The sequence below is a fragment of the Lepisosteus oculatus genome, chromosome 4 (genome assembly GCF_040954835.1).
Source record: "Lepisosteus oculatus isolate fLepOcu1 chromosome 4, fLepOcu1.hap2, whole genome shotgun sequence".
In the NCBI taxonomy this organism is placed as follows: Eukaryota; Metazoa; Chordata; class Actinopteri; order Semionotiformes; family Lepisosteidae; genus Lepisosteus; species Lepisosteus oculatus.
The window spans coordinates 24,445,842-24,466,034 of record NC_090699.1 but is presented as its reverse complement, the minus strand read 5'-3'; the positions used below and the strand labels follow the sequence as shown (position 1 = coordinate 24,466,034).

General features: G+C 37.4%; 1 protein-coding gene across 1 annotated transcript in view; it reads left to right on the top strand.

The window, feature by feature from the left end:
- Positions 1-378: 378 nt before the first annotated feature.
- The window catches only part of LOC102687421 (gamma-aminobutyric acid type A receptor subunit pi), a 32,471-nt gene continuing 12,656 nt past the window's right edge, over positions 379-20,193 (top strand). Inside the window, exons 1-2 of the mRNA XM_006630392.3 lie at positions 379-676; positions 5,805-5,894. Coding sequence (XP_006630455.2) covers positions 5,842-5,894 — 53 coding nt within the window. The 5' untranslated portion in view covers positions 379-676; positions 5,805-5,841. The remainder of the gene's footprint in view (positions 677-5,804; positions 5,895-20,193) is intronic.

Below are 20,193 nucleotides of genomic sequence, written 5' to 3'. Positions count from 1 at the left end.
TCTCTTTAAAAACTGTGTATGTATATGAACCAAGATACCAGAAGTGAGTGCTTTTTTTTAATCTCAGAGTATAAATTATACAACAGACCGTCTCGTTTAGTAAAGTTTTGCATAAATAATATCCCCTCACCACTATTTTTATTTTTTCATCTTATTTAATATAAAAACATAGATGCCTTGTTTCAAAATCAAAACATCTCAAGAGGCGATATTATTTTTTTATGCAGGGTACAATCACAACTCAGCATTCTAAAATACTAAAAATAGAGACACTTAAATAAGTGGCGATACACTGCCTTGGCATAAATCCAGCTGTCCAAGCCAGTTAAATCTAGTCGTATCATCTCAGGTTAGTTTTTTCTTTTCCTGTCAGTCACCAACTGTTAGACGTCTGAATGAGCACAGAACGTCGTCATGCATCCGCAGTACTGTGGAAATCTCTCCTCCCCGTTGGAGAAAATGTGTGGAGTTACCTTACCCACAACCAGTTGTTCACAAGCGAATAGTGATGCGTATGCTGTAGCGATTGCTTTTGTGCAAAGCAGGAGCCATCAGGACTAAACTCCTAAAGAGCTACAAGGGAAACTCGATGTTAGACGTACAGAATTTCTGTCAATAGGCATTTTCTTTTTTTTCTCAATTCTGAAATGCTTTCCGTCAGTAAGGGTCACTACAGGTAAGTTGGGTATATTATATCATTAAAATATCAATGATTTTAACTTCGATGTTCAGCAGGTGTCACTCAAGGAATTAGCTTTGAAATGTTACACGTGAAATATATTAGCAACTTAGCAAAATATCGTAAAAGGTTTATTTTAGTGGCACATTGAGTTGTAATGTAATGTAATTCATTGTACTTAATTGAATTATCTGTGAGTATTAACCCCAACCGAACAGCTAGGGTCTTTGCATATTTGAACACTCAAAAAAAAAAAACAGCTAAAAAAACTCTCATCTTTAGTTTGCTTGCAGGTGTGTGTCTGGCTGTATGAAGTATTATCATAAGACAGCAGATGATGTCAATGCAGACATAAAATGGTTGGGTATGCTTTTAAGAGTACAGTATATGGGATGTGATGCCTGAAAAGTACAGTAAATACAGTAGTAAGAATTCAGTCGCAGGTGCCAACTAAATTCTGCTTAGAGTGAATTGCAAATTTACCATTTAAAGAGGAATTAGAAGAAAGAAAAAATATCTCTGACCAATTTTCAAATGCTCAGTTAATGTAATTTTCACGAAAGTAAAAAAACCCCAACAGAAATCAGATAAAAACTTCTCCAAGTAAAAAAAGCATATTAGAATGAAAAGCTAAAGTGACATTAATTGTGTACAGTATCGAAAAGGGGACATTAAAGATGTGGTTAATTTTCAGTATTCAGTTATAGTTCTTAATTCTGTGTGTGAATGAACTGACCCCACTGTGCATAACAAGTATAACAAAATTCTGAAGAATAAATTGAGCACCCCTTTTATCCTTCCAGAGATACTGTATATTTAAAAAAACACAGAGTTTAGGGTTTGTCCATTAAATTAGTACTAGACCCCCCCCCCAAAAAAAAAAAAACAAGTACCATGCAGAGAACGTGTCAGTATGGTATGCAGAAAAATCTGTCACAAACAGAGAATAAGGAGCTTTGAAAGGAGCACGTACTGTATGTGGGCAAGGCAGGAACTCATAGAATCCCAGCAGGAAATTTACTAAACTTTGGAAATTCTACTGTGAAATTTAATTGTAGCTTAATTGAAACAGAAAGGTCGTCTGTTTAGCCCTGGAGGGATGCCTAAAGATAACAGAACAGACACATTGTATCATAAAGGGAATTGTGGAATCCTGTCCTGGATCAGGTTATAAATGTGGCAGAATATGATTTAGGTTCGGGCAATCATCTCTGCAGCGTACTGTAGACTACAACAGAAGAACAGCGGCAGGAGACAGTTTCTGACCTGTACAGTATAAGGTCAGATTTAACCAGCAATTATCAACATACTGTAGATACTACAGTATGTTCCCTCCTACCTCTTGGAAAGAGCTGGATAGTGTCCATGTTGATTAACAAGGTTTGAAAGAGCAGAAAATTGATTTTCCAATCCTGTGATTCTTCAACTACCTTTTAGCTATATGAATTGCATTGTCTTGTCCAAAGGTGAACAGAACTTGATGTATGATAAAGAACTCCATTATTCCGCTAAAAACATAAGTGACGCAGGGTTGTCATTTGACTTTGTCTAAAATCAATAGATAATTTTTGCCACAGGAAGAAAGCAATCTCAGATGAGCGCTCAACTTTAATGTCTGTTGGAAATCAGGGCTAAGCAGGCTGACAAGGTCTGTGTGATGCTTCTTGGTAATACTCTGATTTGTGACAGTTGGGTGGTGACATTGTAATCTTCTTACAGCTTCACGTGATGAAAGTCTCATCTCTCCTTTCTTTGTGGTCCCTTTATAGTCATGTAGCAGAATGTCCTACAGAAAATGCTTGGAGCATTACCCAGATTATTAATTTTTCCACCCAAAGATAGACAGCAGTATTATCAAAATAAAAAAAATGCTACTTTTTTTCATATTGAAATAATGTTGTTAGAAAAAGTACAATCTATTCTGTATACACCATGACATTTCCAAAGGAAACTGCTATTTCTAGGAAGCACATACATGGGTGATATTATTCAAAGATAGAGTTGTAGAAAATGGGACAAGATCTGATGCTATTTAATATCCAGAATGTGTGAAATCATTTTGTTCTGTAGAGATCTGAGTGATTTTGTAGTACAAAATCAACTAGACAACTGCAATTGTAATTTGATCATATTCTGCCACACAAAAGATAGGCTAATAACTGGACAGTAAAGTCCTTTTTTATCTTCTGCAATATGCCAGCTATTTTGGCATTGGAACAGCCCTTCTGGACTTTCATGTAGATTACTAAATGAAATTGTGAAGCACCAAGAATCTACACAAGCGATTCATTGTCACGGTGTTATCTAACATTTAAATAGAAACCATAGTAATTTTTAAAATCACCTGGCTCACAAAAGCATGTAATCTATATTTGTTTTACCTTTAACTTTTTTCTTCCTTTTCTGAGGAACTACTGAGCTACAGTATTTTATTAGTAAGCTTAGAGTTATACCTTTGTTGAAAATGTAGATATTTTCAAAGACTGGATAACACAAGCCATCAAGGGCTGGATTCCTGCAGGTCTAATAGGCATCTTTCAATTAGTAATTGACTGCACCCTGGAAAGAAAGAAGTAATGTGACTTTTCATTTGAATACTTCATTTTAATTATTAAGGTTTGGAGAAGAATGGAAAATGGAAATCCTTGTGGCCCCTGTAGACTAGCATTTCCCATCCTTGTTTTAAGGCATGGAGTGTGTAATGATTGTATTAGTTTTAGTGTTTTAGTTCTGGGACATTTAACACACTAAATATTTATGTTTGCATACAAATGGCAAGAATTGTTCTCAAATCAAATCTTGATTTTTTCCCTTAAGTACAGCTTTTAATTTAGACTTACTTAAATCCATCAAACCAAGGAACTGCAGTATATTATTATTTTAAATCCACTTGAATGTGTTTCATTTCAAAGGCTGTCAGTTGAATGTCGGGTCTAGAGTTCTTTCATTTTTAACAAATGAAACAAATTGTGAGAGAATCCAATTGCAACTACTTTGCAGATGTGAGCACTGATCATTTAGAAATGTATAATAAAAATGGAAACCAGACATTTTATTGAAAATAAAGTGTATTAGACACACTTTACTTTAAGATGCATCAGTCTTCGTATGCAAAATAACCTAGTAAAAGAGCCATGAACCTGTAAGCTAACATGTTATTATAAGAACAACGAAATGCCCCAAATTAACAGATTAATTAACCCGTTAATAAACTTAAATTTCTTTGCTGAATGCAGAGGAGAGGTGCAGTACACTGACAGTTTTAAATTTTAAACATCCTTGTCTAAATAAGCTCACATTTAAAATAATACAGAAAATTACATCATTAACTTAATTCTTTTTTTTGCCATAATTTATTATTCTCTGTGCAATAAGCATTTTAAATAATTTGTTAAACAGTAGAGTACTATTAAGAACTATTAACTAAGACCATGTATAAAGCCAAGGTTTGTTTTCATTGATATAACTTGGTAACTTGAATCCTACAACACTTTGGGCATAAAATTGCATAATACCGAAATTTTAAATGCTGTATCCTGTCGATTCCACTTATATCCTCTGGTTTGTGTTTCATTGTTGATTCTGGAGAAGACTATTGAGTTGACTTTGTCAATGCCTTTAAGCATTGACTGCTTAATCGAGTGTCTTCGTTGTCTTCTCTGGTAAAGATTAAAATTATTTGGTTCTTTACTCTTTATTTAAATGAAATGTTTTAATTTAATGTGAAAAGAATGTTTAATATAGCACCCAAGATTCAGTATCAGATATGTAGTTTAAAAGAGGCCTCATAGTACTTAAGTTCTGCATTTTTAATAGATTTAATAGATAGTAATGCTGGACACATTATACTTCATAGTTGTAAAGAGTCTTTAAGTCTGTTCCCAAAGCCCTTAACATAAAGAGGATTTATAAAAAAAAATACCTTTAATATTTTGGTAAAAAAAATCAAAACCCCCAATAGCCTTAGACAAAGATTTCCAAAGGAAACTTAGAAGGAGCAGAGAGTGAATTTCAGTCTATTAACTGGATGTAAAAAAGAATGCCCTAGTTGAGTGAAAAATCCAAATATTGCAGTGCATACTTTATTATCACTTGAGTACTTACTTCCAAGAATAAGTGTAAAAGCAATGAATTTGCATCCTCAGGAGCCTGGAATAATGCTCCACAGAGCAGGAGTGTCATGCTAAGTTGTTACAAAAAGGAGAGAGGAAAAAAGTGAAAGGATTGATCAAAAGGTGTTCTGAGACCAGGGGCTAAGAGTCTTTGTGGCTGCCAAACAGCAAAAGTTTTTGTCTGAAGCTGTAACCTTCAATTCGTCAGGCTATGCTTTTGCTTCATGAGTTGAAATTCTGATTATGCTGCAAGAAAATTCATTTAGTGATGTTATCATTTTTCTGCAGAGGATATTACATGTGACAAAACCACATTACGGTTTTACACAACTCAAATTTTCAATTGGAGAGGCCTTGAGTTGAATGGCTAGAGGAATCTACAGGCAAGATTGATGCTGGGTGGCAGAAAATTGGCTCTGCTAGATACCTTCTAAAGCATTGTATGAATAAAGCCAGCAGCAATGTCCAATGAGAGTGTTGAATTCATCAATTCTAACGGATAAGGCTGTCCAGAGAAATATATTTTTATTTTATCATGAGGAGAGCCAAGTAACCCCATGGGCAAGACCACTGGCTTATAAGCACAACTGGTTTCAGAAGCACAGATTCAGATCCCATCTCCAGTTCCCACTGCAGTGGACTGGCGTTTCATCCAGGGTCTATCCTGCCGTGTACATGTTGCTTAGTGGGATTAGGCTCCAGCTCCCCTGTGACCCTGTAGTAGATAAAGCGATTAGAGGATGGATGGATTGATAGTGTGGGTCTGATTTACACTGGGCACCATGGAGTTTACTTCAATGATTTGATTTCTTGTATTATTAGCTGTAAAAGACTATGGATTTTAGCAACAGTAATCGTAACAGATTTCATAGGTACTGTTCAATGGCAGGTCTTCATGCAACTGAGTGACATTTTTAATTTAACTATGACTGCTGAAATAATATTTGACTCTTGTTTTATTAAAAAAACTTCAAAGAATACAGCTGATGTTTTTTTTCTATTTTTGCTTTCAGATAAACACGCACAATCACAATACCTGCTAAATCAACAATGCATTTGTTTAACTCTGGTGGAAGAGCACTTGCTATTTTTATAATCAGCAGGTAAGATGACAATACCTACATATTGCATAAAAGAATGTTTGTGGAAAAAAACACAAATCCATTTGCAAACAGTATTATGCCATAAAAAACAGATAAAATATCTCAGAAGCCCACAATATCCAATAAAACTGTGCTGTAGGTAGTAAATTGCATTTTCCAAAGCAAGAATTCAAATTGTATTGTTTTCTTTTGCAAGTCTATAAATTGTCCCTGTGAGTTTGTGTGTGCCTTGAGATGGACTGACGTATGTGCCCAATGCTTTAGGGACAGGATACAGTTGCTATGTCCCATACCAGCTGATATGGTATGATAATTTCTGATAATGGATGGGATGAAGGTGAGACAATTACACAGAAAATGGAAAATTAATCATTGTTATTTGATTGAATGTGATCTTTGCTGCCATTTTGGAATATTTGCATTGAAGACAGGAAGGACGCAAATTAGTTCAACAATATGTTGTTGCTTTGTATTACTTATAGGATATAGGAAAGGGTTTTTATCTCATATCTCATGTTTTTTCAATCAATGGTTTCTTTTCCTTACTGTAACACTAACAGATGTTGCCATCTTATCTATCCTTAAAGCTTGAATTCCATGCTTGCAATTATCTTTCATAAGCAGAGACTAGCAGGAGGTTACGCATTCATCTGTTTGCTAACCCATCTGTGGTAGGAAGCCGCCTGGGCACCAGGGGAGGCTGAACTGAGCCCCAACATGCAAGATTAATGTTGCTTCATGGAAAACACACCTGTACTCCACAGAAAAATAGTTAATAATATAAAGACTTATTAAAAAGCATGTGTGCCAAGATATCATGCATCCTTGACAAATGTTTTATGATAAATGGATGTACAATGGGCAGCACAATGGCATTGGCAGTCCCTTTGGTTCTGGGTTCAGTTCTTGACTGAAGCATCTGTGTGGCGCTTGAATGTTATCAATGTGTTTTCATGGGTTTTTGCAAGTTCTCTGGTTTCCTCCCAAAAACATGTGAGCAGTAGACTGGTGTCCAGAGTGTATTATGCAGTCTTCTTTCCAAGATTTATCTTGCAGGTTTATGTGCTGTTTTTATGTTGCCTACTGTTATGCATTTTTCCATTTTAATGTCCCCATGTGTGGTGAACCAATTGGTACTGCCATCTTGATTAGAACCAGCTGCCTAGATTAGTGATGGTGACTGACTGATTCACCAGCTTTAGATTTCTGGAACACTCTTGTGTTCTCCATGTACAGTATAGTATTGTGTGTAATATATAGTGTGTAATGGAGGTATAGTATCTCCATGTATAGTATGGTCAGTCAGCTAGTGAGCCTATCTTTAGATTTAGTGAGAGAGTGAGAGACCGTATATCTTGAAACTTAATGGTATGGCAACAGTGTGTAATGGGGTTTAGGGGTTCCAGACCAAAGTGTCATGGGTTCAAGTCCTGGTTGTTACACTCTTTTAGCAAGGCATTTCATTTAGGTTGTTCTTGTTATATGCCTTACTGGACATTTCTGTTTTCTCTGTGGATTTTACAACTAGGTTGAGGAAGATTTATTGTTGGATTAATGATTGTTGAATTTGTGTTGTTATACTATATTACTTGGATGGTAGAATACGTTTTTTTGTTACAAGATGTAGAATGAGTGGCAGTATAATGACATGGCAGTTAGCATTGCTGTCACACAACCCATGGATCCAGGGTTTAATTCCAGTCTAAGTTACCTTCTGTGTGGCAGGTTTTCACTAGGTGCTTTAGTTCACTGCTGGTGTACAACTGCAAGGTGTACATATCATTTAGAATTTCTAACACTGTCCTGTGTGTGAGAGCCCTGTGATAGATTGGCATTTTATCCCCTGGGTGTATCCTGCCTTGTGCTCATGGTCTGCAGGGTTAGATTCTGGCTCACTACAACCTTGTATTAGACTAAGTAGTTACTGAATTGGATGCAGGCAAATTTTAAATTCTCATTACAGATTTCTATTTTCATTGGAACGTAATGTTTCATAAATTAGGAATTAGTTCAAGTTCAGTTGCAGGCCCTGTTTTGTCTTTAAAAATAATAATGACTCCTGTAAGTTCTTTCTCCATCATTACACTTTCAGAAGTTCCTGTCTCTGAAATCATGTTTTTTGTGCCTTGCTAAAAAAAGAAAAAACAAAAGAAGAAGGGAATCATATCAACACAGAATATCTGTTTTGTTGCTAGCAGGCTGAGGTTTTTATGTGGCATGATAATCTACTGTATAGTTACTTGTCAGATGCATACCTTGAAGTATGTGTGTGAAGCATCAAACAGACTTCTTAAATTTCTGTTTATTGTCAGGTTTTGTATTGTGTTTTTTTCAGTTCCAAATGCAGGTTGAAAATCAAATGATAAGACTAAAAAAGTCAATGGAGAAATAAATTATTTTTTTAGAAAAATGACCTGTGAGTTTTCCACTTATAGTATACACATTGGTAGTGCTATTCCAATGAACTTTGTAGCTTGTCATCACTTTAATGAGCTTTGTATAAAATCTGACTTATTTTTATGTACATGTATTTGCACCAGAAAATAAATATCTGTAATTATTTAATGTGTAACATATAATAATTATTTTTAGTACTAGTTTTATAAAACATTTAGCCCTTAAAACACATCATGGATAGTAAATACATTAAGGCTTGTACTGTAATTATTAGTTCTTGTCAGTCATAAATTGCTAATATGTGTTATAATAAGTGTTACTAAAGCTATGTATTAGATACAGTACTTACAGTACAGCTTACAAACATATACAGTGTGAATATCTTTTATTTTTAAGCAATTAAAATTAGTTTGCCTGTATATTTATTTAAAATAAAGGGTTACAGAAATCTCAAGGATTCACATACAGTATAGGCCACATTGAAGAAAAAAAGTAACTTTCTCAGATATTCTTAAACAATCACCTTATGTGGTTTTTAATAATAATAAAATGTATTCAGCAGTTGCTAAACTTATAACTTAAATATAACAGAATAAATCATTTTTAGTGCAACTGTTTTACTGAAAGTAATGAAAATGTTGTTGCACAGCTATATGCCTTGAGGCCAGAGATGTATTTTTCAGTTCCAGATTGTGACTATTTTGGGTCCACATTACATTAATGAAAATAGTGTGTAAATTCCATTTGGAATTCATTTGTGTTTACTTAGTCCTCTGTTTATAAACACAATTAAGACAGTGAAAGCTGAGCCTTTTTAGAATATCTTTTTTCAGAATATCTTTTAGAAAATTAAAATGATTTTATTTGGTGTTGAGATATTCTAAACTTATGGCTTAAGTTATTTCCTCATTTTCTTCCACTTTTAACTTCTCAATTTATCTTCTCTCCACCACCACCCAATCCTGCTCCTGCTCTACTACAAACTCAGTATCACATCGCCTCTTCTTCTCCCAACCCGTTTCTTCACTGGCATGTTCCTGCCACTTCTTCTTCAGCAAGGTTCATCCCTTCCTTACCAACTATTCTATAGTACATAACCGCTCATCCAGGTCCTGGTAATCTCTTGCCTGAGCTTTTGTTAAGTCCATCTTGGCTGGGCTGATCCCTCTGCCAATGCTTGTGTGATTTCTCCTGTCCCTCCTGTTACTGCTTGTATCTAATTCAAACCCTAGATCTTGCTTACTGCTGTCTCACCCACTCTACTGCTGCTTATCTTCACTGCCTCACATCCTCCCCGCTCTTCCTGTTCCAGAGGATTTTTCTTTCCACCCTCAGTTCTTCCACTTCCAGAGCTTCTCATTGGTGGAAGCAGCTTCCCAAGGAAATCAGAACTGCTCAATACCCGACCAGTTTTCTGGCACCTACTCAAGACACATCTGTTTTTAAGTAGCACCTGTCATCTCTCAGCTCCATCCTTCAGTAACTCTTCTACTGCATTGCACGAATCCTTTTAATTCTCAAACATGTAATGTTAATTTGTCAATTGTATTTATTCACTGTAAACATGGAAAAACAGGGCCCTTAAATTACCCCACTCTAACCACATTATCTATATACCGCTTTAGTTAATAGTTTTTTACTTTATTGTGCCCCCAGAATTGTTCCTTATACTTACAGTAAACTTAATGTCAACATTCTGTTTATTGTGTGTCCCTATGGGTAATGATATCTGCTAAGTAAATCATAATGAAAATATTTAATGGTGTTGAGATGTGGCAAGGTGGCATGTACACAGGTAGAAATGCATTTCAGCCTTGATCTACCACCTAAGATATCCTTTAAGCTACAGTACATTACCAGATGAATAAATCAAATAATATTTGGAATACCAAACTGAAATCTTAAACGTTCATTATATTTATGTTAATAATTGCACCTTTATACTGTAGCTCAGAAATTACAACTAAGAGCTACTGAGGTCATGGCAGATGATGGGTTTAAAGCTGTCAGCCTCTGCTTAATAATCATGTGCCCTATTCACAGCATAGGACAACTTGGCTCATTTGTGCAACAGCTGCAAAACCTTTTGATCATCACCTCAAACCACTACTGTGAGCTCTAATTGCATGTGAGCACATCCTTATTATGCGGCCTTCCAACCTCCATTAGTGTGCTATACTGCATTAACCCTTGCAATAAGACTAAGTGTATGACGTACTCATACTGTAAATACAATATGCTGTACTAAGTGCAAAACAAACAAAAATGTACATTTCTGAAAAATGAACTCTATTTAATTAGTTGATATGATTTATCAAATAGTTGTTGGTACATAATGAGCAACATGACCACACTATAATTAGAGTATAGATATGAAGTGCAGTTATCTATTAAGTACTTAATTAAAAAAACTGCTTTTCTGTCTATCTTTGTGTATTCCGTGCTTTCTCTTTCAGCTGTGTCAATCTGTCTACACGGCTATCCATTTGTCACTTTGGTTGTACTGTATTACTATTTGTCCTTGAAATGTGCTGTCTGTTAGTCAGTCCATTCTGTGTGTGAGTGTCCTGTGTTAATAATTCTTTATGTACTGTAAGAACACTGATTCTTAAAGAGTGTATATTCCATTTGGAGAGTCTGCTTTTTATTTAAAATAGATTAAAATCAGTTTTTTTGGAACAGTAAAGAGTTTTAATCATTTCAAATAACATTTGTAAGTAGCTTCAACACAGTTGTAGTAGTAGTACTGCCACATAAAATGCTTTTAAAATTTTTATTTCACAGTGGTCGTGTAAAGGATTCTCTAACATTTACACCGGGAGACCAAATGTTACTTTTTAATACTGTATATTAGATTGTGTCTGGTAAGTAACCAATAAGTACAATAGTTAGAATCCTAATCTCTGATCAAAGAAAGCAGAAATGTCAGCACTATGTCAACATGTATTTTCTGTACATTGTACAGTACTGTATATGATGCATGGTTTCATTGTGTTGGTTTACTCTGGGGAGGACTTAAACCTCCCCCGCCACATTAGTCAGACAATGAATGGCTACACTGTAGTAGGCGTATATAATAAATAAGAATTTTATGTGATTACACTTTGTCTGCTTAAAGGTGGTGCAGACCAGATACATGTATTACTAACTAGAAGAGTGCATTTTCTTCAGTTATCAAGATTAATTATTTAGTAAGATAGTTACATTTAGGATTTACTCATTCTGTAAAAAATACCCTTTAAGAATATATTGAAATATTGAATTAGGAGGTCTTGAGACCAGAGACATTAAAATATATTTAAAGATAACAGACTGATTAGTAAAACTGTAGACAAAACTTACATTCTAGTACTGTACATACAATTGAAATTTGTTCTGAAACCCAACCCATTTTATCTAGTCACCCACCATAGATTACAACCATTGCCATTCTTTTACGCTCAGAAAAAGACATACTGTACATTTGAATCTGAGAAAAAGTAAGGCTTATTCATAAAATAGTGGTCCTCCATTAATAGACGTAATCTAAAATGATACTTAAAGGAGACAAACATTAACCGCTGCATAAAAATGCAATACAATTTGAATAAGAATGACTAAATTTGCCTGGCAGAGTTAAGAAGGAAACCTAAAGTGCTCCACAAATAAAAAACCTAGAGCTCATTTACCTAATCTTAGTCAGTCTGTCCTATGCTCAAATAACTGAAAGCCTTCTTCTCATTAAAGAAATATCCACGTGTTTAAGATTGGGCAGTGATGGCACATGAGCTTCACTGATCAGATCCAGGAAATTCCTGCCTGTTCAGTTGTTGAGCCATCTGGTGTCCACTCAGCTGGGGCTACTGTCTGATTAGATTAACTCAGCTATGCAAACAAACACCAGCAGCAATTATCCCCCTCTAGCTAGCCTTTCTCTTTAGATGGTGTCAATGACTAAGGGACCATAAAATAATCAATACTTTATGGATATAATCAATACTTAATGAATTCATAATATATATCTCCGACAAATAATATTAATATAATGTATAATGCCTTAAACACTACTGTTAAGTAGAATACATTTAAATTTGTTTCAGTTTCAAAATATTCAGAACATTGTTTAGGTTTATTGTTTTTAAAGGTCTTCAGACCCATACAATAGTAAACGTCACTTAATGCCTTTTGGTGTCTGTGTACTGACCTACAGTACCTGATTGATTGATAGATCTGAGAATTGCAGGAATGCAGTTCAATATTACTATACAGTAGGTGATCATTCTAGCTACCCTAGAGAGACACAGATTATGAATGCTTTAAGAAGAAAAACACTGTCATTCAGGGTTAGAGTCAAAGAGAGCCGTCACCGGCTCTGGCTTTATCATTTTTGTGTCAGACTTTGCAAATCAGCGTGTTTCTGAAATCTTAGGATTTTTACACTGTATGAAGCAAGTCATGCAACCATTAGATCATATCTTTACCGTAGTGTTCAGTTCCTTTTATTTTTATGGGTGAAATAAAAGCCTCATCTTTCATACGGATTGCAAGTACCAAACGCAGCACTTATCAGTGGCTTCACTGTCAGCCTGAGACTGCTTGCTGTTGTCCAGCAGAATGTATCATCTTGTACAGTATGTTAGCAATTGGTAGGCTGGTTAATGTGTTCATTTAACACAGTTGTACAGTCCAGTTTATTTTCTATAATATTGGAAAATCTTACTCCCTTGTACATTATTTTAATATCTAGGGTTCTTTACTAGTTCTCACCATCTGCACTCACCTACCCTCAAGCTACTATGCCAGATTGACATAAGGAAGATTCATGGAAATGCAAATGTTCAATTTTGCGTTTGTGAATGTTCAAAAAGTAATATACTTTTTGCTTGGTTGTCACATTTAGATTCCATTAAATACACTGTTTAATAACTTATAAAATACAATAACAGAAGTACAAACTGTAGTTGACAACCACAGTAGAAAAAATACTCAATAAACAGTTTTCATTTCATTTATTTTTCTGTTAAAATAGACATACCTGTAGTTTCAACAATCAAAACAACTGTCTGGTGGTGCTAAATTTGCAGTTAAAAATAATCGTGGGAATTTGTTCCAGGATAGTTTAAATGTCTTTTACAGTATGACTGTGTTAGGAAAGTGAAATACATATTAGATAAATAGTGATAAACTTTATTTCAGAACCTTTTTGGGCACAAGCCCAATTATTATTATTATTATGAGGGTGGTGCAGTGGCTCTGTGCCTCTGGCTGGAAGGTTATCCTGCATCCAGCATATCCTGCATCCAGCAGAGGAATCCTGCTCCGTTGGGCCCCCAAAACAAGGTCCTTAACCCTAACTGCTCCAGGGGTGCTGTATAAATGGCTGACCCTGCGCTCTGACCCCGAGTTTCTCTCCCTGTCTGTGTGTCTCATGGAGAGCAAGTTGGGCTACAGTATGTGAAAAGACAAAATTCCTAATGCAATAAATTGTATGTGGCCAATAAAGTGATCTTACTTATAGTTCAGGCTGTATTGTCTGTGCAATTCCAGACATGAAATGTAATTGAGAAATGGGATTAAATGCATAGTCTGCTATTAAAATACACCTGTAAAAGAAGTTTCAAAATTCCCACATAGCAATTCCTCTTTAAATTGCTCTTTAACATTTAAAACTGATCAGGTTAACTTGAATAGGTTGCAGTGGGTTGACCTAAGTGTTTAATAATAACTGTCATTGAAAGTCATTATCTTTTCAAGGATCTGAGGTTAGAAAATATACTGTAGCTGTCCTTAGATAAGCCAGTCATAGACCGTATAAATCATATCAATTAAGAACGATTGATTGCCTCAATAAAAAAAGGCTGCTCTGTTGATCATTATTTCAGTTGAACATGAACAAACTGAGAAATTGGATGTTCAATAACTGGCTCTATGTATGCATGTATATTTCTGAATGCATGTATATTTTTTTCTCCTGATAATTGGTACTTGTATCAAAATCTAAACACTCAGTTAATACTGAAAGAATAACTCAAGACTGTAAGGATTTAGCCTTTCATTTTTCTGTGGCCTAACTTATGTCAATAAGATAATACAATTTTGGTTTAAACCCTAATTAATAGAATGTAGACATGAAAGTATTAAAAGCTTATTTGCAACAGCCTATTAAAAGTTTATTTGGCATAACTCCCTTTATTAAGAGAATGGCAACCTGACAGTAAAGGCAAGGCTGGAGGAGATCCCTAAAAGAGACTCCATAACACTGATGTAGAGTTCTTCCATGACAGAGTTTGTGGTGTGTGAGCATTAGGTTGATCGGGTCAGTGTGGGTATACAGTAGAAAGGCTCTGAAAGACCACCCACCCGGGATTTTGATAATCGAGAAAAGAGTAGCCAGAAGAGTGATTGGCACTGAGGCTGGTTTTGGGTAGCATGTTATGAGGTGGTGTAGGAATCAGTGATGGTTAACAACCCGTTGATTCTCATCGATGAACAAAGGGTGCGACAGGATGGCTGACTGAGATAGAAGTAATGAATAGAACCTCAGCCTGCCCTGTCCGCCTTGCTTCTTTTAAGGTGGACAGTTTTTGTGTCATGATAGCCAAAGGAAATGGTTGATATGCAGGGCTGGAGATGAGGGTTACAGAAGTAAGTAAGGTCCAGTGAATTCAGAACATCAGAGAATTCAAAGAATAGCAGAAAAAAATTATGCTTTGAAGGTTAAGTTGGCAAGAGGAGACTAGAAGCTGTTTTGAAGTGGGGGAGATACAACAGTTTACAATGTCAACAGCAATAGACAAGCATTTAGATGGTAAAGAATATTCTGCTTTCTGAAGTCTTTTAAGAAACCAATCTGTGGATGGCTTATGGTGATTTCCTGTTAAGCATTTACTGAGGAGACCCGAAAAGAATACTTTGATGCTTGTTTTGCTACAGTGAAAAAAAATTGTAAAGGAAAATAATATTTCTCAAAGATGTTAAACTTCTGAAAGAGAATATTAAGCATCTAAAAGCCTTGACAGGCAGACCAATTCAAATAAAGAATGAGGTATGAGATTCTCAACAGAATAATACTTTTGAGAGGGAGTGATGAACAGAGAAATAGGATGATTTTTGGCAGTATAGCTTCTGAATATGGAGCAATCAGCATTGGTGCCTCATCCACTTCTGGGTTAAGGTTCTGAATTTCTAAATTTTGGAAATTAGAAAGCAAATCAAATATTCTAGCAGATTTCTGAATATAAATTTGATACATAAAGATACTCAGGTGAGACATCTCAGCGGGTTTGTGATCTGGTGAGATTTTCTGCACCCTTTGTTTATAATGTAGACCATGGCTATGTGGTTTGAATAAGGAAGGATGGATTTTAGGCTCAAGGTAGTTGAAACCACAAAGAAGAGTGATTAGAGCAAAGGGGGGCAGTTCATAAAACAAAACAGTGGAACTGCAAGGAAAACATTGAGAAACTTAATGCAGCCAAGCAGCCAAGTAGCCGCAAACCATTTCCCCCTATAATTATACGCCTGAATATGATCCAGCAGTACAAAGTTGAATTCCATGGAGTCAGAATGCTATCACTATTAAAGAAGCTGATGCCATTCTATTTCTTCAGACGCAGGAACAACAACCTAAGTTTCCTCCCAGCAGCCAGTATCCAAGGGGATGTACTGTAGTGATGCATAGATGCAAGAGAAGGAGCTTGACTGAGATAATACAGCATACCTGAGGAATGATGTAGATAGCACCATTTAAATGACCAAGAAGAGGGAGACGCTTGCATTTTGAACAAGAGTAAAGGAAGTTGGAAAGGCATTTGTTAATGCAATTGAGTTTAGCCTGTGGCAAAAAAGGATAATTACAGTCGTGCCCCAAAAACCTACACCAGGCAACTGCTGCTTCTGTGTAAGTGTTGGCTGCGCAAATATAGCACTCGAAGACAAGAAATAAAAATGAGCATGTAAGGAAATTTGAAAAGGTTATCAACACATGAAAAGGTATTTGTGTTTATCAATAGTGTCAGATGTCCATGGTCATGTAGTGACTCCTCATTTACTGTCACAATAAACAGGACCATTTTGTTTCTGTTTCTCAAAGATTTCCTTCTGCTGAAAAGTGATACAAATTATTCAGATCATTGCTATGTATATAACAATTGTTACGATCCCTGCCTCCCGGCAACGAAAGAGGCAGAAGAAGGCATAGTCTTAGTTCATTAGTCTACCTATCAGTGTACACTTTCACCACCACACCTCCGTCTCATCTGGTATTTAAGCATTAGTCTTTCCCTACTGTCACGATCGTTACTCCTCCTCTTAAGGGCGCTCCAGCCCTTCCTCGTTCTGTCCCATTCCCCACACCTGTTCCTTATTCCAGCCCCTCTTTAGTTCCACCTTTAAAACCAGACGCAGGCGATTGCTCGGGGCTTCTCATTGATTTCTGTGTCGTGAGAGCCCGGGGTCTTGCCGCGTCTGGCTCCGTTATGGTTTTAGTTTCCTGTTCCTGATTCCCTGCCCCGCCGGTCCCGACCCGGTTCTGGTTTTAACTACGGATGGATCCCCAGGTCTTGGACTAAACCTCCCGTCTTGGATTCCCCCTCTGGATTTACCCTTGGATTGTTCGCCCTGGATTCACTCCCCCCCGGACACTAGCACTGCATGGACACGCCCCCCTGTCTCCTGACCGACTCCTGCATGATATTTTTCCATATTGTTTCTTCACCTTTTGGATCGTGTCGCCCACATAGGGCCCGGAAAAAACTGTTCCTGACACCTACCTCTTCGCTCAGTATTGGTTTTCCTTTCGAGCTACTTAGTTGCGCTACGCCTTCTACCTCTTCGTACAGTTCTGGTTCAGACTTTGGTTTCTCCCCTTTTACTACGTTTTTTGGATTATGGCTCGACTTCGGTTGCTCTCTCTCAGTTTGGATCTCTGGCTTCCCCTGGACTATCGTCTCTCTCCTTCGTCTACGGTTTTGGATTACGGTCTGGCTTTGGCTACTCTCTCCCTGTTTGGATCACTGGTTTCCCCTGGACTCTCGGCTCTCTCCTTCGACTACGGTATTTGGATCACGGCTTGTCTCTATCGGCTCCTGGAAGTGGGTTCATTACTTGGTTTCGGTTTCACTGGCCGAATCCTTAACAGCAATGATCTGTTCTGATCGCTTAGGTTGTTTTCTCTTTGTATTCAATATAAAATTCTATAGTGTGATAAACTGTTACATCATCCTGCTATAAAGCTGTGGGGCATGTCGCCATGGGCCACACCTTCTCCTTTGTGCCTGCTGAGCACCAGTTACCAAGGAGACAAGAGGATATGTGGAGCACATGGCTGCAATCAGAACCAGGTTATTTAAGTCTGTTTAGTTTCTCCTTGGTAATCCGGCATTGTGTCATTTACGGACAACCAGACATCATTTCCGAGCTGACTCCTCCCTGAATTAATCCTGCAACCCATCTGTTCCTGTTTCAATACCTGCCTGGATTTTCCCCATAGTTTGCCTACATTCTGATTTGCCCATACTCTGCTTGGGGACCCTGTTTTGTACTGTGCTTGCCTCCACCAATCCAGTCATGTTAACCATTCATTGGACTCTCTCTCAACCTGCTAGCCTCTCTGCCTGCCCCATGTCCTGATCTGCCCCTGGTACTCTGCACTAGTTCCAGTTCTCAGTGGGCGCGCGATTCAGTCCAGTTCCTGACATGTCCTCTGCGGGTCCTACTTGACAGTGTGTATTTGGCCCAGACTGGCCTAAGGAGTAGACAGCCCTGACAGTGGATACATAGCTCAGCCCGGTCTTTAGCACGCCCACTACATATCACCCCGACAGCACATGTACAGTTCAGCCTGGTCTTCAGAGAAGACCGCCCAGGAAGCATGCCAAGCTCAGCCCAGTTCCTGGCATGCCTGCTGCAGACAGCGAACCCTGACACCCTGACAGCGAAGCAGAGTCCATTCTGGAGAGCGCCGGCCACTTTCCCTGGACCGTGACCTTGCTCTTGATTCCACAATGCCTCCTTGCCCATCCTCAGATCTGAAGGGGAGACACTGTATCACATGAACAAAGCTGAGGATGTTGAATGGTTAAATATTTATGGAAGGTGTAATTTGATATGTAGAGTGTAACCAGTGCATATAAGGTACTGTACTGTATGTGTCTCTGCTCTAGGTGCTGTATAAAATATAGAACAACCAAACAGAAACAAACCTGCCTAGTATTAACCTGCACTTGGGTTTTGAATTTCTGTTTTTAAATAAATCTTATACAGACTTGATTAAAAAGTATAATAATTCACCTGTAACGCAGAAAGACTGGGCTGGTTCCACTAAGGACATAGATTAGAAAAGGGAGTAGATCTTTATGTAACTGAAAAAAACATGACATACTGTAGATAAATACAATATTTTGAAATGCAGAATATCAAAAATGTAAAACATATAGACATATTATGTATATTAATGTCATTTCATAATAATTATAATAATTGTTTACACTTATATAGCACTTTTCTGGACACTCCACTCAAAGTGCTTTACAGGTAATGGAGACTCCCCTCCACCACCACCAATGTGCAGCATCCACCTGGATGATGCGACGGCAGCAATAGTGCGCCAGAACGCTCACCACACATCAGCTATCAGTGGGGAGAAGAGCAGAGTAATTAAGCCAATTCATGGGGATTAGGATTATTAGGAGGCCATGATTAATAAGAGCCAATGGGAAATTTGGCCAGGACGCTGGGGTTACACCTCAACTCTTTTCGAGAAACGCCCTGGGATTTTTAATGACCACAGAGAGTCAGGACCTCGGTTTTACGTCTCATCCGAAGGACGGTGCCTGTTTACAGTATAGTGTCCCCGTCAGTATACTGGGGCATTAGGACCCACATAGACCACAGGGTGAGCACCCCCTGCTGGCCCCTCTAACACTTCTTCCAGCAGCAACCTTAGTTTTTCCCAGGAGGTCTCCCATCCAGGTACTGACCAGGCCCACACCTGCTTAGCTTCAGTGGATTGCCAGTTGTGAGTTGCGAGTGATATGGCTGCTGGCTTCATATATTTGAGAAATATTTGCTTTCTAATTTACTGCAGTAAGAGAAGGGGTGCACCATGGCATGGCAGTAAGTGCTTTTGTCTTAGAGTTCTTCAGTCTTGGATTCAGTTGCAGAATGTGGTTCCTTCTGTGTGAAGTTTCCATGTTTGTCCTATTATCATGTGGAGTTTCTCGGGGTCCTCAGGTTTTCCTGTTATACAATTATCACTGTACGTGTATATGTTTGGATGCCCTGTGTTGGATAGACATCCAGTCTTGGGTGTAGTCCTGCCTTGTGCCTTGTGATTCTGGGCAGGGCTCCAGGTTGTCATGATGCTTACCAAAAATAAGCAGCTTTCTGATAAAGGATGGATGGGATAAAGCAGGGATACATACAGTATGCACTAATAACACATGCAGAAAAAATGTTTGTGTCTATATTGTATCCTCTTTACTTTTGCCATCCTAGGTAAATGAAATGTATGGTCTACTGTGTGTTTACTGTGGTGCTTTTCCAATCTGCAGATTTGACTAAAGAGCTTTAAACCTACACATTAGTGAGATACAGAGAGAAATGTAGCCTGTGCACAAGACATGAAATTACTGGGTAGATTGTAACCGAAGTAGAATTTCCACAACTCCCACATACTATTTATGTGAATCAAAGCTCTGGAACAAACAGTATCTTGTCAAAAACAAGTAAAGGGGAAAGTGATGATAAAGTCCATGAAAAAATAAATATGGATAAATTGGTTTATGAAATATGTGTCCATCTTCAAGTTTTTCATGCAAAAGAACATACCCACAAAGGGAATTGCAAGGGCTTTTAACAGTATCTGTATAAACTGAGAGGCAAATAAAGATCACCAAACATGGATGTATTAGGGTGAGTAAGA